This window comes from Microchirus variegatus, assembly GCF_963457635.1.
Source record: "Microchirus variegatus genome assembly, chromosome: 1".
NCBI lineage: Eukaryota > Metazoa > Chordata > Actinopteri > Pleuronectiformes > Soleidae > Microchirus > Microchirus variegatus.
The window spans coordinates 14,108,165-14,134,989 of NC_139802.1; the positions used below are offsets into that span (position 1 = coordinate 14,108,165).

At 39.4% G+C, this 26,825-nt stretch overlaps 1 protein-coding gene across 4 annotated transcripts in view; it reads left to right on the forward strand.

Moving 5' to 3' along the window:
- Nucleotides 1-26,825, forward strand: part of LOC310925478 (focal adhesion kinase 1-like) — a 57,332-nt gene that overhangs the window by 18,383 nt on the left and 12,124 nt on the right. For 2 of the 4 annotated variants that reach the window (XM_083887443.1, XM_083887444.1), the window contains exons 5-26: nucleotides 724-811; nucleotides 1,074-1,153; nucleotides 1,243-1,305; nucleotides 1,433-1,487; nucleotides 1,777-1,917; nucleotides 2,313-2,390; nucleotides 2,912-3,019; nucleotides 3,671-3,788; nucleotides 4,129-4,159; nucleotides 5,374-5,444; nucleotides 6,504-6,560; nucleotides 9,469-9,566; nucleotides 10,362-10,446; nucleotides 10,582-10,682; nucleotides 11,859-11,974; nucleotides 12,296-12,396; nucleotides 12,480-12,569; nucleotides 12,719-12,923; nucleotides 19,514-19,625; nucleotides 24,424-24,501; nucleotides 25,386-25,574; nucleotides 26,315-26,440. In XM_083887443.1, coding sequence (XP_083743569.1) covers nucleotides 724-811; nucleotides 1,074-1,153; nucleotides 1,243-1,305; nucleotides 1,433-1,487; nucleotides 1,777-1,917; nucleotides 2,313-2,390; nucleotides 2,912-3,019; nucleotides 3,671-3,788; nucleotides 4,129-4,159; nucleotides 5,374-5,444; nucleotides 6,504-6,560; nucleotides 9,469-9,566; nucleotides 10,362-10,446; nucleotides 10,582-10,682; nucleotides 11,859-11,974; nucleotides 12,296-12,396; nucleotides 12,480-12,569; nucleotides 12,719-12,923; nucleotides 19,514-19,625; nucleotides 24,424-24,501; nucleotides 25,386-25,574; nucleotides 26,315-26,440 — 2,191 coding nt within the window. The remainder of the gene's footprint in view (nucleotides 1-723; nucleotides 812-1,073; nucleotides 1,154-1,242; nucleotides 1,306-1,432; nucleotides 1,488-1,776; nucleotides 1,918-2,312; nucleotides 2,391-2,911; nucleotides 3,020-3,670; nucleotides 3,789-4,128; nucleotides 4,160-5,373; nucleotides 5,445-6,503; nucleotides 6,561-9,468; nucleotides 9,567-10,361; nucleotides 10,447-10,581; nucleotides 10,683-11,858; nucleotides 11,975-12,295; nucleotides 12,397-12,479; nucleotides 12,570-12,718; nucleotides 12,924-19,513; nucleotides 19,626-24,423; nucleotides 24,502-25,385; nucleotides 25,575-26,314; nucleotides 26,441-26,825) is intronic. The other 2 variants (XM_083887445.1, XM_083887446.1) reach the window with 1 other exon arrangement.

The following is a 26,825-nucleotide window of genomic DNA, read 5'->3' on the forward strand; positions in this document are numbered from 1 at the left end:
ATTAACAAGTGCAACAATGGGAATCTCATAATGATTTATGGTATCACATTCAGGTAGTTCACTGTCAGCAAAATGTGAAACCTTGTCCCACCAGACTGTAACAGTGTGAGTTGGGACGGAAAACTTTAAAACTTGGTTCCAGTTCGCTCTATTGGCAGCCAGCCATGATGCTGTAGTGACTTTGACGCAGATTCATTGATGCTCCTGTCATTGGCATTTACTGCAGCATTTCTGTGATGGAGAAGCGAGACACAGTTTGCTTATTCAGGCAAATATGTGTTTTGTACAGCTTCATCGTCAGAAATGTATACTTCTACTGCTCACAGAATGCTGAATATTGTTCATATACTTGTATGACCACACTGGTTTTCCCCAATATTGACAAACTGAACCACGAGTTGTATTTTATATTCGTGAGAAAAGTATATCCAACTTGTGTTGTTGTGTTTTCAATGAAGTACAGTTAGTTTTTCAGTAAATGACACTTCAAGTACATGATGCTCCATGTTGTCCAGTCTGCCATTGCCATACCATTCACATCTTATATTCTACACACTGTGTATGCGTCATCAGCAGGAATGAGTAAGCACTCACTCTGTCTTAATGCGTCAGGCAGGCATTGAATTTTGATGCTGCAGGTTTTTTTTTCTCTGTGTGTGTGTGAGAGCGAGCGACTGTACTGTGGGGTTATTTATCCCGATTGTCTTTCTGTGTCATTCTCAGGTATGAGTTGCGGATACGGTACCTTCCTAAAGGTTATCTCAGCCATTTCTCTGAGGACAAACCTTCTCTCAACTACCTCTATCACCAGGTGAAATAACCCAGCAGGACCACAGAAAAAGTTGTGACAGTTGTCAAATACCAGTAAACATATTTAAATTTGTTTTAAATTATATTTATAATTTTCTTGAACCTGCCTCTTCTATAAATTGGTCTATCTCCTCCTTTGACCCCTTTCAGGCATACTGTGAAACACATAAATAAAACATCACTTACTAATGCACTTCACTCTGCTCTTGTATCACACTAATGTACAAAAACAATATAATTTTAATGTAACTCTGTATCTCCAGGTGAAGAGTGATTACATGCAACATATAGCTGATCAGGTGGATCAAGATGTTGCTTTGAAACTGGGGTGTTTGGAAATTAGGTAAGACACAAACATGCATTCATGTCTTGTTATTACCATGACGTCCTGTTTGTTTGAAGTGCATCCTCTTCTCTCTGTGAATTCCACAGGAGGTTCTTCAGAGAGATGCCAGGCAATGCCCTTGATAAGAAATCAAACTATGAACTACTAGAGTAAGATGGATTTTCTTTCCTATCCGCTGCTTTAATCACCTTATTTTTTGTTTTAACGCATTTAATCCTCAAATGTGTTAAGGTAAATTTCAGAATCTCAGAAAAATGTAATGTTTGTCTTTTTTAGGAAAGATGTTGGTTTAAGAAGGTTCTTCCCCAAGACCCTTATGGACTCTCTGAAGGTCAGTGGTCTTTCTCTGTGTCCAGGGTCTCCCACATACAATATGTTTATTGCTTTGTAGCTTTAATAACAGAGGAAGACATTTTAAACTGATAGCTGTTTGACTGAGTGAGAAACTGACAGCCTGGCTGATTATATGATTATTTCCACTTAAGTTAAAACTTCTGTTCACACTGCATTGTCACATGATTGTTGCGCATTTCTTGTCTCTGAACCAACTTCCTACCAGAAAGAGTTCACTCTCACTCTTGGTAATGATTTTTCCCTCTTCTCTTTTCTCTCTTTGTCAGGCAAAGACTCTGCGTAAGCAGATCCAACAGACTTTTAAGCAATTTGCCAACTTCAATGATGAGCAGAGCATCCACAAGTTCTTTGAGATACTCAGTCCCATCTACCGATTCGACAAGGAGTGCTTCAAATGTGCTTTAGGGGTAGGGCAACACTCGGTGCATGGACATGATGTTGCGTGAAAAGATGAAGAGAAAGTGCAGAGTCATAGAGTTTGGAGGTTAGAGTCTGTTTATCATGCACAGGGGATCACACATGCAGAATAAGGCTTCATATTTAATTTAAATGGCTTGCCAGAGCCATACATTTACAGCGTGTGCATGTGATATTCATACTGAGATGCAGTTTATTATATACATCATCTACTGAATACAAAGTATCCTGGTTTGGAAGAGCTTCTTTTGTCGAAAGTAGTGAAAATAATGGAAATATTTATATTTTCTTTTAAATCATCAATAATAGATTCTTGATAATGTTTTGTTTATATAGCATGTTGTAATATATACATATCTTATTAAATGCTGTTTCCTCTCTCCAGTCTAGTTGGGTAATATCAGTCGAGTTGGCTATCGGACCAGAGGAAGGAATCAGCTACCTCACAGATAAGGGCTCAATGGTAAATCCACACACACACAGACATCTAGTTTGGCTCCTTTGATCCTGTAAATGTGTTAGCTGTTTAAAAACGTGTTGTCTTTCAAATATTGCATGTATGTCTGCCAGTAGTTTTCAGTAGGATTGTGCAACACAAACACTGCCCTCTGCTGGTTCACCTCTCCTCTTTGATAGCCAGGGCTTTCTCTCATGTCTTGAGTTGTCAAAGTTGTACTGACTCTGGAAATGCCAGTGGTCTGGTGGTTCTATTCACAAACGGATATTATGAGCTACAAAAACTCAGCTGTGTGATCGCCTGGTGATTTTACAGCTGAGGTCCAATCAGTATAGAACTACAGCTTTACACGCACACAGACACGCACACATTCATATTGACTGGTGATAAATGATGTCTCAACTTGATGCATTCTTGCCATTAATCTGCAATTCTTCCACTTCCTGTGAGCTGAATAAATGGCACCATTATATGCAGTGTGGCACTTTTGATTTTCAGTATTTGTGTATCTGTTTTTGTCTCTGCAGCCTACGCACTTAGCTAACTTCAACCAGGTTCAGTCCATCCAGTATTCAGCAATGGAAGAGAAGGACAGGAAAGGTATGCTGCAGCTCAACGTAGCAGGAGCCCCTGAGGTAAACACACACACCCACATGCATACAGTAAGTGCATGCTCTGGCAATGACTTTTCCAGTGTTAAGTGGTTTTCAGTAAAAACACTTATTATCTTGAGGTTGGATAATGTTTGAATAAATCACAAAATGTAATTAATTGTAAATAACTATAACTGCATGATTTGACACATTATATTCTCATCCAAAACAGAAACGTATTCGCGTTATATTTGTTGGCACATTAATAGCCATCATATTTCTCTCACTGTCTGCTTTCATACAATTATTAAGCAGTAAAAATATTGATTTTTCTCATTTGTAATTAATCTGTCCAACCTATTAAACATTTAATTTTGAGAGTTAGTACGGCATATGCCGAAGGGAGAAGCAGAAAAAATAGGAAACAGGATGTTGGAGGGTGAAGGCGGGTTTCGCCACTTGCTTTTGAGTGTCAGTGTGAATGTGTCTGTCTGTGGTTTGTGTTCTCGGTAGTCTAATACTTGTGGAAAAGCATGTGTGCACCAGTGCTGGAGTGTCTGCGTGTGTGTCTAAGTGTGTTCGTATGTGGACTTCTGGGAGACGTTGATCAATGATAAAGCTCTCATTGTGTCACTGTGAAGTAACGCTCTGTCCTACTCATACACTGACCCGTGTGTGTGTGTCTGTCTATAGCCTCTCACAGTCACCACGGCATCCCTGACTACGGCAGAAAACATGGCAGACTTGATTGACGGATACTGTCGGCTTGTCTCCTCAGCTACTCACTCCTTCATTGTCAGAGTCCACAAAGGTAGGACCCATAAATTCCATGTATTTTATACTTGCAGTGCATCCAAAATAATGCAATATAGTTCATTTTGCTTTATATCAGTGGTGCAGTTGTGGGATAATGTGGTTTATTTATTTCTGCATGAGATGGAAACTTTAAGCAAAGTTGTTATATCTTACACTATAAATAGAGGTCTGGGCTGAGTCATCTTTTGTCACTTTGAATAGCAAGTCTGTGTTTGGCCAGTCTTCTTTTAAAAATAACACATGTCGCAGAGAAATAGTTACAGTGATGTTGTTGCTCTAACATGCAGCCATGTCGCTATATCTCCTAATTTATGTTATTCCTTCTGTCTCTGCAGAGGGGGACAGAGCTCTGCCTTCTTTACCCAAGTAAGTAAACTGGCTCTCTTTGCACTAATTGACAAATTTATGGAGTTTAAACCTAGGTGTATTTAAACTTTATTAAACATTTAAAAATATATTGTCAACCAAGGGACGCTTTGAACTTGGTAGTACTAGTTTTGGTATATTAAGGTTTTTAATTGGAGTTATCTTCTCCTTTTCATTTTCATATGTGTTTGTGGACAAGAAAATATATAGTATGTACTTTACTGTTCAGTAATACAGTCATCCTGATCTTTAGTGGTAATGTTTTGACTGTCGATAGATTTGAAGAACATTCATTTTTGGGCTCTGTGCACACAAATGGGGAGTGGCTGTTTGAGTAAAGTATAATTTGCCAGCACATGTGTTGTGTTGCCTTGATTTTATTCTGTGCTTACTCTCATTTGCAATTAAGCATTTTTTGAATAGTAGTGTTGAGGCTAACTACTATCATCCTAAAGCATGAAAGCCTATAGAACTAAATTATCAGTTCACCGCATAATGAATATAACAAGGCTATTCAACTTACGGCCCATGGTTCAGAACCGGCCCTTCAAGCAATTTGGAACGACCAGCGGCCCATTAACCCATAAATAATGAATGTATTGTTAAAAAGCCGATAAAACCGTAGTTTCGCCTATTTCTGCCACTTTGCAACACTTTGCGATGCTTTGCAGAAATTTGCGTCCCTTTTTGGCAAATACCGGGGTTTACGGCAAGCTGAAGCGCTCTGATTCAGAGGAATACATCATGGCACTTTCCAAGTGACGTAAAGTTAGAAAATTTAATGACAATTGGACTGAAAAATATGTACACGGAGCAAAGTTATTCCCCTGTGCCTTTTGTGTCACAATGTCTGCTCCGTTAACAAGGAATATAACGTGAGGAGACACTTCTGGACGACACACAATCATTTTGACAAGAGATGAGTTGAGTTGAGTTTCCACTTGGGTCCAAGGCACAGCGGGTAAAAGTAAAAGCTTATTCAGAAATATGAGTGGAGTTCTACAATGTTAATATTCACTTGAAGATATAAAAAAACAAAACTTAATTTCAAAGTGTTTGATTTTGTAAAGAGGCTCCATGACAGGATAAGGAAGAGTCGCTCTTAACTTCCAGTAATGTAATTGCTGCAAAGGGAAGACCATTTAGTATACATTTATATTGCTGAGGACCAAATAATAATGAACCAATAAATCATTTTCTAATTCTTATTGCAGAGTTTCAAATCATGAGAAGCGGATGGAAAAACGAATGGATGGAGTACGGACCAGGGCTGTTTGCGTCTCAGGTATAAACAGCGTTTTTTCTGTTGCCTCTTGGTTGCCTCTTCTCTTGCCAGTTCTGTCCACTGCTCTAAATGTCATGAATGACAGTGACTGCTGAGAATTAGATAAAGGGACCATAGATATGTGTGCGCACCCTGCTTCCCTAATAAAGCCTCATCTGTGTGTGCAGTGAAGAGTCCTTGTCTCCCCAGATGTCCCCATGGAGAGCTTTAGTCACTCTCTCTCTCTGTCGCTTCCCTGACTATTGAAAATCTCACAGTGACACAGAATTACATGAAAAGGACTTTGAAGTCATTAAATTAACACCTTTAGCTTTTTTTTTTTTTGCCATCTGATAACAGTAAAACTAATGATTCTCTCCGTCTCCTCCCTCCTGCTGCATGTGGCTTCTGCAGGTCACACTAGTGGCGATGGTAAATAAATTTCTCTCTGTCAAACCCCGTTTATTAGGAATAAAGAAGTACTAGATTTAATGTTATCTGTGTGAATGCAGTATCTGCAAGAAACTGATTCTGCCTTATCCGTGACTCAACCTGTTTTTTTTTCAACATGTTTCTCTGGAAAGAAGAAACTTTCCATCCCTCCCCTTTCCTCATGTCTCTCTCTCTCTTTGTGTGGGACGCTGTGCAGTAGCACATGAATTTTTAACTGTTGTGAATGTGTCTGGAGTCAGATATGGTGGCAGGCTTTTTGGATAGGTACTTCTGTCTGATGACAGTGTATTTCCAATATTATGGGCCCTTCTTTGCTTTTGTTGTCTGAAGGTGGGTTCGCTGAACTTACTGAGTGGTTTTCTTACTTTAGTGTGGGACGGTGGAAGAAGAGACGGAAGATAATACTGCAGATATTAAAATTCCTAATACAAATCATTTTGTTTTGATAACAGAACCGTTATTGTTTTAAGGAACGTTACTCCCCACTGTTTAATGTAGGGTGTAGTCCACGGGTCTCTGCTTGTTGTATCAAAGTTTAGATTAGTCATAATCTGTTGACTCGTTCTCCCCCTGAGATTGAATGTGTCCGTGGGACTCCGCTCTCCTCACCTTGCTCTGGCTTTTCAGAAACGGATGACTATGCTGAGATCATAGACGAGGAGGACACCTACACCATGCCTTCAAGTAAGTTGACACACACATATGCACCACAGACACTGTAGTCTGCTTATGTGATAAATGGAAGAACAATGTAATAGATGCTCAGACTTTTGTGTGTGCATGTTAGACTTTGTATATTCCTCTTTTAAGGTCTCTGGGTCATTGAGCTAGGATTTAAGCTCATTTTAGAGAACCGTATGGTAATGTGCTGTGTATATCACGTGTGTCTGTTTTTGCACTAGCAGTTAAATTAATTTCACTGTTAAACTATGTATATAAATGATACAGGTGGATTTAATGATACATAACAATGTATTACATCGCATGCTTTCCTCTGAAATAGTTTTAGTCTGATAGATATCAGGGTGGGTGATCTGCTTTTTCCATAGTTACATGCAGCAATTGTTAAAAACAGGAAGCCACTTCCAAAAAAACTGCATCTTATCTGTTTATTATCGAGCCAGAAAAACTATTTGATTTAAGAACCACTGCTTCCTCTGTCTGCAGAATTCCTACCGCAATATTGCAAGTGAACAATTTTCAAATGACTTTATTTCCTCTTGTCACTGCTCTATCTTTAGTCCATCTCATTGTTTCAGTTCTTAACATCAGTACAGATGTTTTTTTTGTGCTCTGTGTTTCTGTTGCTGCTGTGTAGTGCTTGTACACCTGGTGTAGGACTTATTTTGTATGATCAGTGGCACTAAAAATTAACCTCCAACTTATCTGTAATCATGGCAGTTGTTCAAGGTACACACTGACTTAACTAATCAAGACTACAAAAACATGTCATGGCTCTTTGTACTCACAGCTAGTTATTTTTGTCTCCTATCACTAACCAATTTTCCAGAATACTATGGACTAGATCAAGGTAAAGATTGGAACATACCATAAGTATGGTTTTGTTGTGATGGCTCTTGATTTGGTGGTTGTTGTGATCCCTATGTTTTTGTTTTACTTTTGCTTGCAAGTGTTGAATTTAAAAAGGCTGTTTTTGTTTTGTATCTGTACCCTGTTGATTTTCCTCTCTGATGCCCAATGTGTTGCCAGTGTTTGACTAAACTGGCTGTAACTTCAAAACTGAGTCCCATTTGTTGGACGTCAATGTTGTTGGCTATTTTAAAAACTGAAGGGGAAACAAAGTTGAACAAATTGTTTCCAGATAAATTTTTTTAAAGGTTAATATACGCATCCTTTTTCACAGCAGCCATTTTGTCATGTTTCAGCATGAAAAGTATGGGTGTTATTGACCAAATCAAAGATGTCTCTGTTCAGTTCATGTTGTCAGGACAGGGTGACGGTGAACCAGCCTGATAATTGATTAATTGATTATTTGATTATTTACACCTGTGATTTTCCTGCTATGACTTCTCAAAATGTCTGCCTTGAAAATCACTCATCAGTCATCCAGGAAAGTCGGTTAGTATGAATATTTTTGACCTGTGGTGAGGCTTTGAAAACACACACTGTACATATTGTACAATATGCAAGCTACGAGCACACAGGGAAGTTTCACTTTAATATTTAAATTGCTGACTTCCTACATGCTAGGTTACATGAGGGACATTCGGAGGCGGAGACATGACTTAAGGCCGTCTTAGAAAACTCCAGTCATGGACATTTATCAACAATAATAACAACATGCGCATGATATGTTTCCATGAAGACTGACGTTAACGCATGACGCGTTTCCATGACGACTGACTGGAAAAAAGATGCCTGACGTCATGTTTATGTGTCGTGACACCGGAGTCCAGGCACCGTTTATTAAATGAAAAGAGCAGCACTACAAATAACCAGTGTACTTTGTATGTGTGCCTCTGTTTTTAAAGTTTAGCGTTACTTTAGAGACTCATTCTAACAATCCGGAGGCACTTAAAACATGACGTCACGCGCGTCTTTTTCCGGTCAGTCGTCATGGAAACTTGTCGTGCGTTAACTTTGACGGCGTTAACCGCCGTTACCGCGTTAACACGCCGCACTAAATAATAATTATAGCAATAGAAATCTGAAGGATATAAATAGGTTCCTCACATGAATTCGTGCCCGGATCTGTTCTGGCCCCTGCCATTCGTGGCTCGGGCCCTAAAAATCTGACATTTGCTAAGTAAAAAAAGAGGCATGTGTGTCAAATCCATAGTCTGATGACATGAACAAAGTCAGGTCAACAGTGTCTTACCTTACAGGCAAAGCAAACCACTAGCCTCTCAACAGCCAGTATTTTACAGACCTTAAGGTCACTGTCAACAAACTAAATGTAAAAATGCACCTTTTTCACCAAGCATGAAAGTCATATTATATGGATCAAGCAAATGAAACTGGTCCTGAAAGGATTGTGAGCTTTAAATCTCCTCCTCACTCCTATACAATGAGCTTAATCCTTGTTACATTTGAATTAAAATAGAAATACATGGTTCTATGTACACTTGGTGTTAGTGGCTGTGGATTGTCTGTGGTACACGGCCTGTCCGGCTGTGGTTTGCTGATGTCGTTGCATGCTGTTGACACTGAGCTCTGTGCATTGCAATAAAACCAAGCTTGTCAGAGTCGAGAGGTGGCTCATCTTGATTAATCCAGACATTCTGGTTATTTTTTTTTTGTTCTGTTTATAACAATACTTAAATAATGGCACATCAAGAAATGTTCATCCACACATGAAGTGTTCTACACTGTGTGGTCAGGTCTGAAATATTACCAGAGCAGCTCTAAATCTCTAAACATTTATCTATTGTTGTGATCAGAGAATAGTGTCGCAGTATGAAATTCCACATAATCTGTTGTGTTTAAAGCTCGCATAAACACTCTGACAAGCTTGGTAAATGCAAGGCCTGACCACAGCGTAACAATGTCTAATAAAAAAGGTGTACTTTTCAGTTTGTTCTCGTGTGTCTGTATGTGTGCGCATTCATGTTACTCTTTATTGTGTATCTAGCACAGGACTATGAGATTCAGCGGGATCGTATTGAACTAGGACGCTGCATCGGAGAGGGTCAGTTTGGAGATGTCCACCAAGGAGTCTATATCAGCCCAGTAAGTTGTCTCTTGTTATGTGTCTCGTCTTCATACACTGTGAAATTATATTTTTCCGTTTCATAAATCATGTGTCACCAGGTGTTCTGCTTTAGTGAAACTTAGCACTTCCAGTTTTACAGGAGAGAACATGGCCATCACTGATGTGTCAAACACAGTCAGTTCCATAAATATTGGGACATTGACACAATTCTCTTCTTTTTGGCTCCATACACCACTACAATGGATTTGAAATGAAACGGACAAGATGTGCTCTAACTGCACACTTCCAGCTTTAATTTGGGTATTTACATCCAAATCAAGTGAACGGTGTAGGAATTACAACACTTTCTATATGTGCCTCCCACTTTTCAGGGGACCAAAAGTAATGGGACAAACTAAACAATCATAAATCAAACTTTCATTGTTTAATACTTGGTTGTGACTGTATGTCACAGGTGCAGCAGGGAACTAGATTTTCCTATCTGTAGCAATTGATTTTGTTGATGTAATTAATAGAGACTATTATAAATTAACATTAACTTTGGTTGATGGGTGTTAAAAATGCAAAAAAAAAAAAGCACAACACTTTCAAACAGTTCATGCCCTTAGTTCTCCTTCACATTCTCTCACAGTGCAAAGTCATTTTGAATCCAACAAAAAGAAGAAACCAAACATGAACTTGTATCACAATAACTGGACATTAAAACACAGTGATTACAGGGTGAAGACACTGGATTATGTTTACGATTTTGAGTTTCTATTGAGCAAATTTGCTGATTATGTTGTTTTGTTTGGTGTTTGTGTTTCACGCAGGAGAACCCAGCTCTTTCTGTGGCAGTGAAGACATGTAAGAACTCAACGTCAGACAGTGTTAGGGAAAAGTTTCTACAGGAGGCATGTAAGTTCCTTTTGTGGGTGCATGTGTCACTATCTGGCTGTCATGACTGATTCTCAGCTGTGAGACAAGGATTAGCAACTCTGGTAAAGAAAGAAATGTCGAATTGACCTGTGTTCACTCCCCGTCTTCCTGCAGTGACCATGCGTCAGTTTGACCATCCTCACATTGTAAAGCTGATGGGAGTCATCACAGAAAACCCAGTCTGGATCATCATGGAGCTCTGCACCCTTGGAGAGGTAGGAGACAGAATGTGCACGTGAAGTTGTGTAATAAATTGAATTCTCTATATATAAAATTATGATTCAATAATGGCTTTAATTTGTTTTGTTTAAAAGTAGTGGATGGAAATTGTATGTATTATTGTTAGCCTTGTAAATAATCTAGATTATCTGTGGCACATAATCAGCACATTATATTAGTTTTTTTTCATAGACTTCCCCACCGATCTATTAAACTAACTATTTTTTTTGGCGACATTGGATTTCTATATAAGCACAGTTTAAAGTGCTGAACAAACAAATCTGAACTTGCATCTCATCTCATATCTACCATAAAATATTTTATTTTTTATATTTAATATACATATAATTGTCCTAAAAAAAATGTTCTGGAACATCCTCATGTTGCACCTCATTTTATGCTTAGCCAGGCCAAGGAATTTACTGTCCACCTCAAGAGATAACACATTGGGACGAGGCTTAAATAAGTGCAAGCAGGTCATAAAACCATTTCTAATGGTGTGAGTGATCCTGGGAGTACATTGGCTTAAATGATTTATATACGGAATTGACTGTTGAGAGCTTTCTCTCCAGCCAAGCAGAGTAACTGGACATGAACAGCTCTTGTCAGGGAGGTGCCAAAGATGGAAACCTAAAAAGATGGAAACCTAAACCCTAGTCATGTGGAGGAGGGACTTGACTTTTAACATTTATAGATGCTTTTCATCTAATCTGACAGAGCTTGGCAGGATTTGCTATGAGATGAACTGCTAATATCCCTATGTCCAAGTAGGGCTGGTGATATAGACCAAAGGTTATATCTCAATGTTTTTTTTAGCTGAACAGCATACATAATTAACTCGATATAAGATATGAAGATAAATATCATATCATGTAGAGTATTGCCGTTTTTGTCAGTGAAATAATAACGAAAAGACAGTTCCAAGTCAAAGCCACAGGTGCCAAATGTCACATTTACAATTGTCCATGTCTATTAATGAAATAACTTGTAGTTCTGTTTCTTTGCAAGTGTGGCTCCACCTCAAGCTCTTTCTAGTTTATATTTCTCCCTCTGTTTCCATTTATCTCATGTTAAATGTTGTTGTTGTTGTTAAATGTCTAGTCCCTCCCCTTGTCCCTTTGTGTGTTTTGAATGACTTTTTCTCTTCTCCTCTCTCTCTCTTTTCTCCATAGTTACGATCATTTCTCCAGGTGAGGAAGTACAGTCTAGACCTGGCCACTTTAATCCTGTACTCCTACCAGCTCAGCACTGCACTGGCCTATCTAGAGAGCAAACGCTTTGTCCACAGGTATGCAGGAGAACCACAATACACAAAACTATTTATAACTTATTTTATAACTCAGTTGGCTTTGGGATTATCTCACTTATCTCTCACTTATAACAAATAACCAGAGGCAGGTGTTGTCATGGAAGGCGTATACTGTATACTTCATGTCATGTTGATGTAAAAAAAAAAAGGTGTGCTATTTTCTTCAATTTTGTATGAAAGATGTAACGTGATCAGTCAATTATTCAACACCCAGTCAAGTAGATTAAATGAATAAAATTTATTAATTTAATGTCAAAGTGTCTACAACTTCTTCTAACCCTGTTTTTTATTTTATTTTAGGGACATTGCAGCGAGGAACGTGTTGGTGTCTACTGTTGATTGTGTTAAACTTGGAGATTTTGGACTTTCGCGATACATGGAAGATAGCTCTTATTATAAAGGTAAAAGTAATATCTCACACTCTTAGGACAACTTTATCTGTTACAGCAGACTTGTTGGATTGTAACACGTCCCCGTCTTTCAGCATCTAAAGGTAAACTGCCTATTAAATGGATGGCTCCGGAGTCCATCAACTTCAGGCGATTCACTACAGCTAGTGACGTCTGGATGTTTGGTGAGTTCACGTTTGTTCTTTTCTTCCTCTCTTCATTTCTGTGCCACGTTTATCATGATATCTTGAGCTGTGACACAATGTTTTAGCTTTATCTGTCACGTGAGAGCAACGGTGGCAAAGATGATACAGTATGTCTGTCTTTTCCATAGGTGTCTGTATGTGGGAGATTCTAATGTACGGCATCAAGCCTTTCCAGGGTGTGAAGAACAACGACGTCATTGGCAGGATAGAGAACGGCGAGCGACTGGCAATGCCCCATCAGTGCCCTCCTACTCTGTACAGCTTAATGACCAAGTGCTGGTCTTATGATCCCAGCAAAAGGCCGCGCTTCAATGAACTCAAAACACAACTGAGGTAGGCATCTAAATCTGTGTGGTTTAAGTGTCTTTGAGTGTATTTTTCTTGTCTTGCTATTTCCAGTAACATACTCATTGAAAAGATTTGTAAGAAAAGATCCACTTAGACCATTTCTAACATCATAATAACAATAACGTTTTCTTTTAAGAATAAAAATCACTCCTGAAACATATATCAAATATTTTGTAGCTTCAGTAAATATTTATAGACATCTGCTCACTTTCCTTTTCTATTCTCTGGTGAGTGGTTTGGTTAAATATTCTACAGAACATTTTCAGACAGTTTTTGTTACACCTTCCTAACAGCAGGTGTCGCTGTCTGTCTGTATTAATGTGACACCAGTACTGGAGCAGCAAGAGAACCACAGCTAATGTTTTACAAACCTTTTTAAAATGAAGAAACATTAGGGAATGTTTTTTTCTTTGACTGTTGTTTTAACACCAGAGCAGAATTCATTGTTATAGATGCATTAACCTCAGAAAGAGAGAGGTCAATCTTTTTAATTTTGGATATGGATCATAAGTTTTGTAGCATGTAGGTGCTTCATGTCTAGGCACATAGAAGTAGTGGGAATTAATAGCAGTATAGATGCTATTTACGTGATGTTACCGTCACTCACAACAGTTAAACATTCAACAATATCTATGCGGATGCAACCTTTTTTTTTTGTTTTTTTGTTTTATGACGGTATGTGAACTTTTACAACGACGTCAAATACTCCATATTCTATAACTGTTGGGACAGTAATATCCGTTTCTTTATTTTGTCGGTGCACAGTGCAGGAGTATGATAGCAGCTGAGTTCAAATGTATAACAATCTCCTATTCACCTTTAGTACGAACAAATTCTGCTGTTGGCATAGTGACAGAAATGTAATGATGACGGTGAAGGATTAAATGAGACATCTTGGTCACGCCTTGTCTCCATGCTAAATGATGCATTGTTGCCGGCTTTGCCTGGAAACGGATTCACAGTCACTTTTATCAGGTATCATGATCATGTCGTCATCAGATAAGGCAGAGCTAGACAACACTGTTTGTAATTTAAAAACAGGCTGGATAAAATTCGCACTTTCACTGTGATATTTCCTTTTAAACAGAAAGGATCCACTAACTGAGCAATAAGTATGAAAACTGTTATCAAAGAAACACAACTTTAACAAAGTAAACAAAGATCTGTTCTATATAATCCACAAAAAACAATTGTGTATGTTGTCAGTCATCAGGTGAGAGGAGAGCAGCTAAAAAAAAACAACTATATAAATGGCATGTGTTTGTCTGTCATTGTACGGTTACGAGTATGTGATTACAATCAATGCTAATCATAAGCTGCTTTTACAGCCAGAGTGAAATAATCAGCACTCAGATTATAATTTTCCCTTACGCACATAAAGAAGCACGGCAACACATTTAGATGTTGCTTTCTGGGATGTGTTCATGTAGCATGATGCTGGATGTGACCGTTTGCTTTATGTAGCAGAATCAGGATGCCTGTCAGGACAGAAGTATTAGGTTGACTGTCTCGTCAGAACTAAAGAGGATGTAGAGGTTTGCCTCGAGTGTTTCCCAGCCACCATGACACAACAGTTCTTAATCATTCAGACAAGAACAGACCTGCAGTTTTTGGGAAGTGATGCCTCAGCATCGCCTTTTGACGGCGAGATAGATCATAATGGTGGAGGAGGAGTAGTGGTGGTGAAATAACTACGGTTGCAGATAGCTGCTGTAAAATTACAATCAGCACACTTAAAGGCTGAGCAATAGGGTATTAGGAGAGCTGCACAATTCATAATACAATTCAGTGTGCTGAGAAACAGTCGCACAGTCTTTTCCATGTGTGTTATGACTTTATTACACACCTGAGAGTTAAGCTGCTGGTCACCGGACATTGCCCCGACTTCTTTCACATCCTTGCTCCAGCCAATCAACTGCTGAATCAAGCAACGTAAAAACAGACTATCTGTGCTCGATTGTTTTTGTCTTACAGGATGTGTGGCACAAAAATTGAATTTGAAGTACTGAATTTGAGTGGAGAGAAGTGAAAGGGAGATGTGAGCTGAATTGTTCAACCAGAGAAATACTGTTTCAAATGTATTGCAATACGCTTTCATACCAATACAGTTAAAATTTGACTTTTAGAAGCAATTGTTCAAGTTGTTGAGTTGAGGTTCATTTGAGTGATTCACATTCATTAAATTTCAGTTCCTGGTGGCTCAGAATTCTTCCCATAGGGAATTGGCAAAGTACTGTACATGCACTGGGTTTGCTTGCTCTTTTACTAAGACACGATTACTGTGGTCTTCGTGATTTCCTCTTTTTGCACAAAAAGTGATTACCCTTGATGGAATTGAACAGATTCTTTAGTGCCAGAATGCTTTTAAATCACTGCACATCCACACGTTATTTATTACTGTGGCCGATTACACAGTATTTACTAACTTGTGTTATAACAAAAAGAGCTAAAATGGCAGAATATTTCCACATTTTAGGAGGAATTCATGCAGTATATATAAACTCTAATATAACGTACAGCATGTAACTTGCTAGTTTTCTTCATTTCAACATTGTGTTGGCTTCAACTCCTCGTTGCCATCATCGTTTCCTTCGAGAGACACATTCTCACTCTGTCTTGTTCTTTCACTCTAACACACAGAAATATAAGAGCGCATATTTAACTCCTGTGGTTTTTACGAGTTCGCTTAAAACCAGCATGACTCACACCTTAAATTCCACCATGATCCCTCTTCCAATTTTCTCAAAGTCAGCTTTCCTCTCTCTCGCCCCTTTTCTTATTCCACCTCTTAAATTTTCTCCTCCTGAACTCTTTCACCTTTCCTTTGTGTCCTCCTTTCAATCTCACGCTCGCACGCCGGGTTCCGAAGAGGCCTCACGGAGGTCCACTCATTCGATACATGTAGACTAGAGTGTGCTGGTATGTGGTTGCGTGTGTTTTATCGGGGCTGAAATAACCGTTTGGAAAAGTAAACGTGAGCTGCGTTTGGCTGCTAAGCCGACAAAATGTAAAACATTTATTCCAATTTAATTGACTGTGAAAACTTGGCGTGAAGAAAGTGTGAGGAGCCCTTAATGTGCCTCCTCCAGTGTCCTGGAAACCAAGTCAATATTGACCGTGTTCACTGTGGTCACTGGCTATTAATAGGAGAAAGTCATGCCATATAAGGTTATGCAGTTTGGGGTACTTTGGGTCTGGCTGGCTTTTATATCATAATATCAATTATAGGCCTCTGTTGCCAAATATGCAGCTTTCAGCGACTACTACAGTTTTCCTAGACGGACCAGAGTGTGTGTGTGTGTGTGTGTGTGTGTGTGTGTGTGTGTGTGTGTGTGTGTGTGTGTGTGTGTGTGTGTGTGCGTGTGCGTGTGCGCGTGTGCGTGTGTGTGTGCGTGTGCGCGCACAGTGGGCAGCTGCCAGGAGCTACAGCTTTCCAACTGAGAGAGAGAGAAAGAGAGAAACAAGCAGAAAAAGAGGAGCAGAGCGAGTGTAGCTCTGCACAACCATGGTCGGAGAGAGCTGACCAAAGCTCCTGATTCTCAGATCTACTTATGCATCTGAGTAACGATCTACCATAGTTAGAAAAGGTTATTTGCATCATCCCATCAGGAGGAGAAGGTTGTGACTGGGGATCCAGGTATTCATGTAGTATTGAGTTCTGCTAGACCTTCATCATCGTTTAATTGGTTACTAGAAATTTCCTCTTTAAGAGTTTGCCTGGGAAAACTCTGCTGCTCTCGGACAGGCCTTTTCTGAAGGTGAAGTATGGTCTCTTTTGTCTCATTTGGTGTTAAAAGCGTTTGTTGTCAGCCTTTATTAGAGTGAAATGCTTTCTTTCTCTTTGACAATAATGCAGTGTTGGTGACGTGCACAAGTGTGCAGCATTCAAATGATGCTGTGGAGCAGCCATTTTGTATGCATTTAAAACATAACTTGTTTTTTTTTTGTTTTTTTCTTCTACTAGTTAGCAGAGTCAAGAAGAGATTGTTTGTGTTTGGTGGATTTTTTAGGTTTATTCTCAAGAATAATACTGAGATAAACTACTTTACATCTCCGTGGTAAAGTTACTGCTCAGTTATCTCCAGCTCAGTGATCATCAGTAGCTGTTATTATACTGGACAGCTAACAGACAGGTGAGGACTACATGAGACTGAGAGTGAAGCAGGGCATAGCTAAAAAAGTCCAAGACTGTGTGCAGACGGCTATGCCTGTGTCAACAAGCTAAACAAGCCTTGTTGTTCCAGGTGGTGGTTTTGTGTTAATGGGGGAGGAGAGTTTTAATGTTGCCATCATCATCATCCCAGGTTCATACTGGATATGCCGTGTGTCACTTACTGTAAACCTGACAGTAATGATGACTTGTTGCTTTGGAATAGTTTTACTTCCTTCTACAGTGTGAAAAATCAAGCAACATCGATTGGTGAAGCTGCATTTCACTGCTTAATGTCCCTCACCTTCCAACCTATGTAGCCTTAAGTTAACATCAAAACTCAAAACCTGTTTAGTATTGTTAAAACACGGTGGTCCAAAATGGCAGCCCCCTGTAGAGCTGACCCTCGTGTAAATATTAACGGCTCATCCTGAGACGATGAAACTCATTAATTCATACAATCAGGTTATTGAACTCTTAACCTGCATTTAACACACATTTGGGGAAAAGCCTTTACATGCAGTTACACTGGCACATTTTAGTTTGAATGTTACTACCCATGTTAATCTGTTCAATTCACCTGATTAGAAAAAGAATCCTTCTTTCTTTACAGGTCTTATCAAGGTACATAAGAATTATTTTAAATAAAAATGTAAAATTGTTTCTAACTTAAATAGTAAGATTTTTTTTAATTATTAATTTGGCACAATCTTTTTTTATTATTATATCAGTATAAACATTTACTACTGGTAGCTGGCAGGGATTTATTACACAGAGCAATGCACACACCAGAACAGTTGTTGAAACCAATATGAACAGTATCAAATGGCCATTCTCATAATAGTAACATTAAAACTTAAAGTCAAATGTGCATCCATCAACAACATATACTTAAATTAAAACTGAAGTAATACATTTTTGATTCACAGCAGTTGCTGCTCGATTTGTTTTCTCGGCTTTCACTGGTTGTTTAGAGGAATATTATTTCAGCACTGATGTGTTAAAGAATGTATGTTGTGATCCTGACAGGAGATGGACTTGGACAGGTGCAAGGACACACACACACACACACACACACACACACATATACAAAACACAGGAGGGAGACAACAGGAGGATGATGATGTTACTAGAAATAGCTTTTATCCCTGTTGAGGAAAGCAGAGCTGTGTGGGTGTGTGTACGAGTCTCTCTTTCATTGTTGAATCACTCAGTTTTCTGTTCTGTGGAACAGTCAGCTCTTCGGAAGAATCTGGGTTTGGTTTAGCAGTCGTTTCTCCAGGGAAAAGGTCAGTGTCTGTAATTTTAGCAGGTATCTCACTGTCTACATTAGTCCTAAAACATGCTTGGTTTGGGACTTTATTTCACTCAGAGATTTACTACTGCTTCTGCTGCCGTCACAGTTTACCCTGACACAGCAAACAGATGGCTTCAGTGGTTACGGTTAACCGAAGTGTTGAAGGAAGTGTGCAATTTGAAACATTTGCTGTTGTCTATTGTAGCATGTAAATGTTGAAATATAACAAGTGACCATCTCTTTTTTTTACTGGTAGCAGAAGTAGCTCTGTCACTAACTGTCACTAATGTGATGTATGTTTAAGGTTGTGTTTAAAAAGGTTTGACACAGAAATAAAGTAAGTTAATTTTCTTCTTTACAGCAGCAACACTTTGCTGTTCTGATGGTGATAACATGTGGGTACTCCACTGTGGTTGTTGTGTTGTGATTAGGGTTGAAAAGGGGCGAAAGATTCCCGGTAAATTTTCTGAACATTTCATGGGAACATGGGAATTTTGGAAATATTCAATATCCAAACCAATACAGTCAATATCCAAAAGTATTATCCAGAAATGTTGGCTAATTTAAGGAAATAGTTTTGTCCTAAGAAGATGTACAAGTAACATGTTTTATACATTGTGAGAAGAACAATGTCAATGTTTAATTATTTAATGGAACAACAAAAACATGAATGTTGAGTAAAAGAATCCTACCCTGACCTTACTGAACCATTTTACTCTGGTACATCAAGGTAAAACCAAACTGCTCCACTCACTGGAAACACGTGATGGAGAAATGGCACGGATATTCAACTGTATTGTTAGCAACTTCACCTAAAGCGCTTTACAAATTACCTATTATTAATTAACACATTCTCACTGGTGGTGGTAAGCTACGTGTAGCCACAGCTGCACAGACTGTGTGCGCCAAACGGCCCCTCGACCACCACGATCATTCATACATACATTCATTGCAAACTCCTTGCAGAAAGGCCCTTGTTCCAACCGGGGTCTTCTTGCTGCAAGGGCGAGAGTACTAACCGAGGGCCCAAAGTTACCACAACTTTGGGCCCTCGGTTAGTTGTTGAATATGTAGTTGTGGTTAAATATTTCACCAGGTGCCTTAAACCATCTGTTTCCTTGTTTTCAGCACTATATTAGAGGAGGAGAAGCTCCAGCAGAAGGAGCGGAACAGGATGGAGATGCGGAGACAAGTCACTGTTTCTTGGGACTCGGGAGGGTCTGATGAAGCACCACCAAAGGTAAGACATACATCACATGCATTTGTGTCCCTGAGTCTATGTGTTTTGTTTTGAGTGTGGGAATAAATCTCTGTTTCGCTCTGCCTGTGTGATTAAGAGTGAAGATTAATACATTTTAGTCAGTGATTCCAGCTCCTGTGATGTGGTTTCATCTAATGTGACATGCTTAGTTCAATTACTCATGAGGTTCTCAAGCGGGGATTTCTCACTGTGACAATCAAGGTCAATAAAAAAAAAAGTGTAAAAAGATGTATTTGGCAATGTACGTTTATAACTCACTCATTTTAAATGTCTAAACAGGGTGGACTTTCTGAATACATTTGTAAATGACATTACAAATATGACATTACTCCTTATATTCTTCTTTTTCTGAGACCATTAACCGCCTCCCAAGCCCTCTGTCACGAGTTACCATCACAGCTTGTTGCCCCAGCTGCTGGCTGCTTCACCCACACTCACTGCCCCCATTCCCCTGCTGTTTACATCTGTTACCTGCTTCTTTTGGTTACAACTAAAGCCAACTGTAGTTTTGGAGATGACGATAATTGTTTGGTTTATGTCATCAGTAATGTTTTTTTTTCCCCAGTATAAATTCATTAATTAATGGATATGTTTTGATATTTTTTTAATTTAATTTGACAGCAAAAGTAAATTAAAACAGTGAATAAGGCTTTTTTTTAGGCTCAGTATGGCTTTGGTTACAGCCAAGCATATTTCTTTCTCACTGTCGGCTCATCCCTCTCTCCCATACTTGTCAACTACATGTGTCTGTCTTTAATTATACTTTTTATTTGCATTTGTCCCTCCTCTACTTTGTCTTTCTGATTGCAGCCCAGTCGTTGTCCCTCCCTGCAGCCGACCTTCAGTCTGGATTGTCTTTCTGCTCCCTCTCCTGAGTACCATTGCCATCAAAAACAACGCTTTGCCTCCCAGCTTTCCCTTTGCCATGGAAACCCCCATCCTCCATCTCCCTGTACCTCCTCTCACCTTCCTGCTCCTCCACTCTACTCATCACCCATGCAGTTTCCCTATCACTTATCCTCTTCTCACAATCCTCAGCCTCTGTCCGTTCCTCTTCAAAACACCACTTACTGCAATCGCTCTTTCTCTCCACACCACACTAAGTTCAACTCTGAATCCAAAACTTGTCAAAGCTTGTTCCCACAGTTTCAAACAAACCTCTTTTCTCCTCCACTCACTAACTTGGACAGCATGTCCAATTGCAGCGGCCCCAACAAGATAAACCCCTCTACTAACGGCCACCTGCTCTGTTCATCTCAGCCAATGTCACACGTCTCCCACTCCCTTCCCAGGAACTTCTCCCCAGTCCTTTCACTATTTAGTCCGAACCTTAACCCACTGCCCAGCAGGACGTCAGATGTTTGTCCTCTCCCCTTCCCAAAAAAACGGTCCATGTCAAACTGCCAAACTAATCCCAGTGCCCTACTCCAGCCTGATTCCGACACTCAGACCCAGAACCCTGTGGTGCAGTCATGTGTGAGACCACCACTGGTCTCACACACTGGTGCTCACCTCACTCACTACACTCGACCCTCCGCTAACCCTCACCTACCAACCAGTAGATTACAAAGCTCCCATGTAACCACCCACACGCCGTGCTCTGAAAGACCCATGTCCATACCTTTAAAGGCAGGTGGTGAACTGCTACGCTGCATGATTTCCTGGTTTATAATAACTGAAACAAACCTGTGCATGTCTGTATCGAAGAAAGCTGCAACAGACTTGGTTGTGGAGCCTTTGGTAAATTTATAGCAGGATTTAAATAGATAATCACAGATTCATAGACGAACAGAGACGCTCAGTTAAGCGTCTTACATAGAAAGCAACATGAAGATTCCCCTCAACTAAAGCTACTAAAGCTACTTGCTACAAGTTAAAATATTCCTGATAATTTGGTTTCAAAAAAATATTTCTCTGTAACTCATCATGACTGAATACCGGTAAATTTCCTTGTAGTGTGTTTGTATCCACAACATGACAACCAAAGGTATTACTAAGCAGTGTTAATTACTTAGCCAGTAGAAAGCAAGAACATATTAACAAAGAAACATATTTTTACCATAACAACCAAAAACTCCACTCTCCAAAAAAGCTACTACTTTCTTGATATATAGCTTCAGTGGTTACCATTAATGACTTAACCCTTTGATTTGAGTTATCCGTTGTAACCGAGTGCAGTGACGGTGCAGTCGGCATGTATGTTTATGCTTAGCCTGGTTGCATGCTTCACCGTGTGAAGGATGTGCTGTTGAAATGACCTTGGCTTTGATCGAACGGGTCACATATATTTGTTTTTGTCAGGCATTGTGTTGATGTGTCCTCGGATTATTGCACCCTATTTCTAGACTGTTTGGAATGCCTGTATAGAATCCCTAATTCCACTGGGCTTAGAGTGTGACTGACCTCTGAATGAATATCTGAAGATTGAATGCACTATTTCACAAATCAGCCATAAAAGCTAAGGTAACAGGATAATATATATATATGTATATATATATATATGTATATATGTATATGTGTATATATACATATACACAATTTAAGTGCAGAAATAAAGCTGTAATACAGTGTTTTCTTTCCATTCCCTGGTTCTTGGTCTCATATCTCATAAGAGTAAGGATTTGCTCTTACATGTAGCCCAATTCTCTTTAATACTGTGATCTACATTCTGCTCTGAACACTCCCTCACTTTTGTATATGCAAACTCAGTCCAATAATATGACTTATGTGAATGTGTTTGAGACAGAAATAACAAAATAACTTATGTTAGGGGGTATGTTTACTTAGACAGTAGAGCTGGCTCTGTCACCTTGGCACCAGCTTTTGAATAATGGTCAGTAGCACTACACATGAGCTTGGGTTTTGTAGGTGACTAGTATGTAAAGTATGCAAGCTCAGTCTGCACTTGGAGCTGTAGCTTCATGTAAAATATGCTTAAGTTGTGTAAGGCAACAAGAGGACAAGCCACAAGTTAAATCCCTGCAGCAAATCAGTGTCTGAAATAAGTCACTGTGAGACGTTGCTGTTGCAAAGCTGCTGATGCAGTGTATGCCTGCACAACTCTGTGACGCTTATTATGATGATGGATGTGTCTGTGTGGGAGTCAGTCGATGAAGTGTGCCCCCTGAGAGATTCTTGAAGTAAAAAAGAAAAAATCTTAATTACACTGTGCTCAGCATTCCCACAATTCCTAATGGAGTTATGCCATAGTGTGTTTACTTAGTGCCGCAGGCTGAAATGATCAAGGTGAACTACACATAGCCATACATTTTTTTTACAAAGCACCATGGAAACTTTGGAAATAGCCAACGCTTGATTTTGTCATTTTACAATCATGAGCACAAGACCTGGCTTTGGTAATTGTGTCAGTGTTTTCATCCTCAGCAGATGCTGTGAATATGCTCATAGTCAGTTGTAAGATGCTGTTGCTAATACTTATTTTACACGTTGATGATGAGCTAACACCAGCGCTGCATTTGGCCTGTTTATTTATATGTTAAAGTCAGATATTCATCTAAAAATGTCCAGATATAAACCTATGTCTTACCCTGGTGTATCGGTGCTGTCAGATTAACCTCCAGTCTGTCTGTTGTCCCTGTGTTTATCTTTCTATCTTTAAACTGGGTTTTCCCAGGGAAACATTCCCTAAACATGGACTAACTATGACAGGGCTGTGAATCTGGGCCAAATTGGAACTTTTGAGTTATAATTTTCCCTCCCAGTGTCCTTCCATTTGAGAGCATGTCCACAAACATGCTGTATGTTTCTGTCTGTTGGTCTGACTCTGAAGGTTTGCTGCTCCCGTTTGTCCCGTCTTCAGTTTCTTTGTCTTGTCTGCTTCTCTTTGTCCGTCCCTTCCTACTCTTTCCCATTTTTTCCTTTCCCTGTCATCCCTTCCTGTCTTTCTTTGCTGTCTGTCTCCCTCTCCCTCCGTTTGTCTTTTTTTCTGTCTTGCTGTCGGAGGTGTGGCCCAGAGAAAGCTACTATGACAGTCTGTGGAAGGTAGAGGTTGTTATAATATTGTACAAGAGCAGTTTGAATCATCAAGAAAAAAAACGTCTTTTAGAGGGAAAACTTCATCCAGCTTCATTTTTGACAAATCACCCGAAAACCAATTGAAGGAGCTAGGCTACGGGTTCACCATGGACTTCTGTTTTTTAGCTTTAACTGCTAAACAAAAGACTTTATCTTAATATCTTATTAAAATAATCAAACTATCCCCTACTAAAACCTTGTTCCTTTGGCCATCAGCATTCATCAGAGGCTTTCATTAGACATGCCTTGAAAAAGGAGAAATCCTATATTAGTAACCTGAATTGAAAATTGTTATTCAGAAGGAGTTTGATGTTTAATCCAAATGTGAAACAAATGCACTTAAAATAGTGGTCTTTGGTGAACATGTAATCATAACACAATATGTACATCCCTGCATCACATCTATTCAGAGCTCCCCTTAATCCATAGTCCAGGCACATATTTAAGCCTGGTTATCCATGGGTGTTAATGTTTGTAATATAGGGACCGTAGTTCATACCAGTTCAACTAACTGCTTGCTGGATTTGCAGCCCAGTGGGTCATCCCTCTTTTTGATTGACAGCTAACCCAACCACACAAACGGCTCCCTGGAGGTTTGTGTGTTGATTGTCTGAATGTCCTTGTGTCCCCCGTCTTCTGGCATTACTTTTGAAAAATAATTAACATTAGTTTTAACTTGATTTCTTACACTTTCTCATTCTGTCTTTGTATTCTCTCTCTCTTTCATTCTGTCCGTCTGTAGCCGAGCAGACCAGGTTATCCCAGTCCTCGCTCAAGTGAAGGTTTTTATCCCAGTCCTCAGCACCCCGGGCACTACCAGGTATGTAGACAAACTTCGCAGCTCTAAAGGTACGGCTGCATTCCGCAGATAATTATGAAATGTAAAGTTGTAGTGTGTAACTTTGAAGTATAAACACATTTTTGTTGCATTCAAATCACGGCCAATGAGATCACACAATGCAGAATTAGCCTAACAGCCTTACATGGCTCTGTTTCTCTGTGTTCTTCAGTATATAGCAGTGTTTTGTTTTTCCTGTGTCTGTGGTGACAGCGTGATGCTTTTTGAAGCGCAACAGCTAAAGGGAGACAGCAATGAACTCTGAAACACGAGTGAGGTTGTAAAATACCGAAACTAATGTTGAAAGAGAATGGTTGGAGTTAGGGTTGCTAAAGGCTGGATAATTCCCAGCAAATTTCCAGGAACTTTAGTTGGAGAATTTTGGAAATATTCCTAATTGGAAACTTTCCATGGGGATAATGGTTGTTAAAAAATAAAAACATGACACGGATTAATATGTATATATAGATAGATAGATAGATAGATAACTTTCTCCCTATATATACACTTTAACTTTATATAACTTTCTAGCGATAAATAGATTTTGTATATAGAGATGTATAACTATCTATCTATATGTAGCTAACTATCAAATCTGATTGTTTTAGCCAAGACTATGATACAACATATTATTTACCAACTATATTTAAGTTCCCAACCCTCAATTTTGGATATGCCCAATTTATTCCCATTAATTAAATTTTTTTTATATATATATATGTAATATGTGATGTAATTACACAACCCTCGTTGGTCTGGGGAAGCAGTGGCACTACCAGAGTTTTTGCAACAGAATTAAAACCTAAAGTTTTAAATTGTGACGTGATATCACATTTTTTCCCTCTTTCTCTCTCTCTCTGTGTCAGATGGCAGGGTACCCCGGCCCTCACACGCTTCCCTCCGTGCCCAGCGCCCTGTATCCTCCTCAGGCAGCAATGCTGGACACACACCATGCACACACACACCCCCGCCACCACGTCCACACACACTCGCACGCACAACTCCTTCCCCAGCCTCATGGGCAGGACATGGCACTCTGGGCCTCTGCAATGGAGGTAGGAACTCACAATCATCTCCCATCTCTCTCACACATGTGCAAACACCCTTGTATGTCATGATGGTAGGATGGTCAACCCAAACCCGTAAATCCGGATATTATCATAGCTTGATTTTTATTTAAATGTATTATAAAAAACAACAAATCATAAAAACAATCAAACACAGAGTGTTTCCATCCACTGCTGTTGGCCAGATATTGGGTTAGTTCACCAACAAAAGCAGTAGATGGTGAACGATTGCGCGTCACCACAACAGGAGAAGAAGGTGTGACTTGATGTAAATAAAAAGCTCTGTGCAATTTTTCAGATCTAATATTGTATTTGTATATTTGATTCAAATGCACTAGGGAGAGGAATGTGGTGGTTCCTTTCCACCATTTTATTTTCCAGTGCAGTTAAATGTGTAAGCTAAAATTTGGAAATAACTCACCTGTATAATGAGTCCAGTCCAAGAATCTGCCAAATTACCAAAAAATCTAAATTGTACAACTTGGTGGTCCATTGATGGCTATTATTTTTAGTTTGTGTGTGTGTGTGTCACCTCAGTTTAGCTTCTCATCAGTCTGGTGTATGTGCTTGCCTGTTTCCACATTCCCGTGTTTGTATTTGTGTGCGTTTGCATGTCTGTCTTCATCTGTGCGTGTGTGTTTCTGTGTTGGTGTGCATGTCTGTGTGCTTCGTCTTGTCTTTTGTTGCCTGTTTGTTTGTTTGTTGTATTTGTGTGTGTGTGTGTATAGGACAGGGCAGTAGACATGCAGCAGTGTGTAGGCCAGCAGTGCCTGTTAATGGAGGAACAGCTGATGATACAACAACAGCAGATGGAGGAGGATCAGAGGTGGCTGGAACAGGAGGAAATGCTGCTGGTAACACGCACAGCACACAGTAAAACAAAAAAAATAATAATACACACACTGACATAGAACTACCAACTTGAATATAGAAGCTTCCACTTTAACTTAACCCTCACATTAGTTAGATATCACAGAAACAAATGAACACGCACACACAGTAAATACAGAGAAACAGCTAACCTTTAAAGACCCGTATGTGTGTCGTGCTGCTTGGTTCAGTGTGTTATTGTTGGAAAAATGTCATGTCCTGTTTAGTTGCCTTTTTTTAAACTCGTCACTTGTGTTGTGGAGGGTTTTTTTTTCCTTTACGTTTCGAGATGCATGTACTTTTTCAGTTGCCACTCTTTGCTAAATGATTCTCTCTCAAAAACTCAAAATGATTCTGAGAATCATGGCA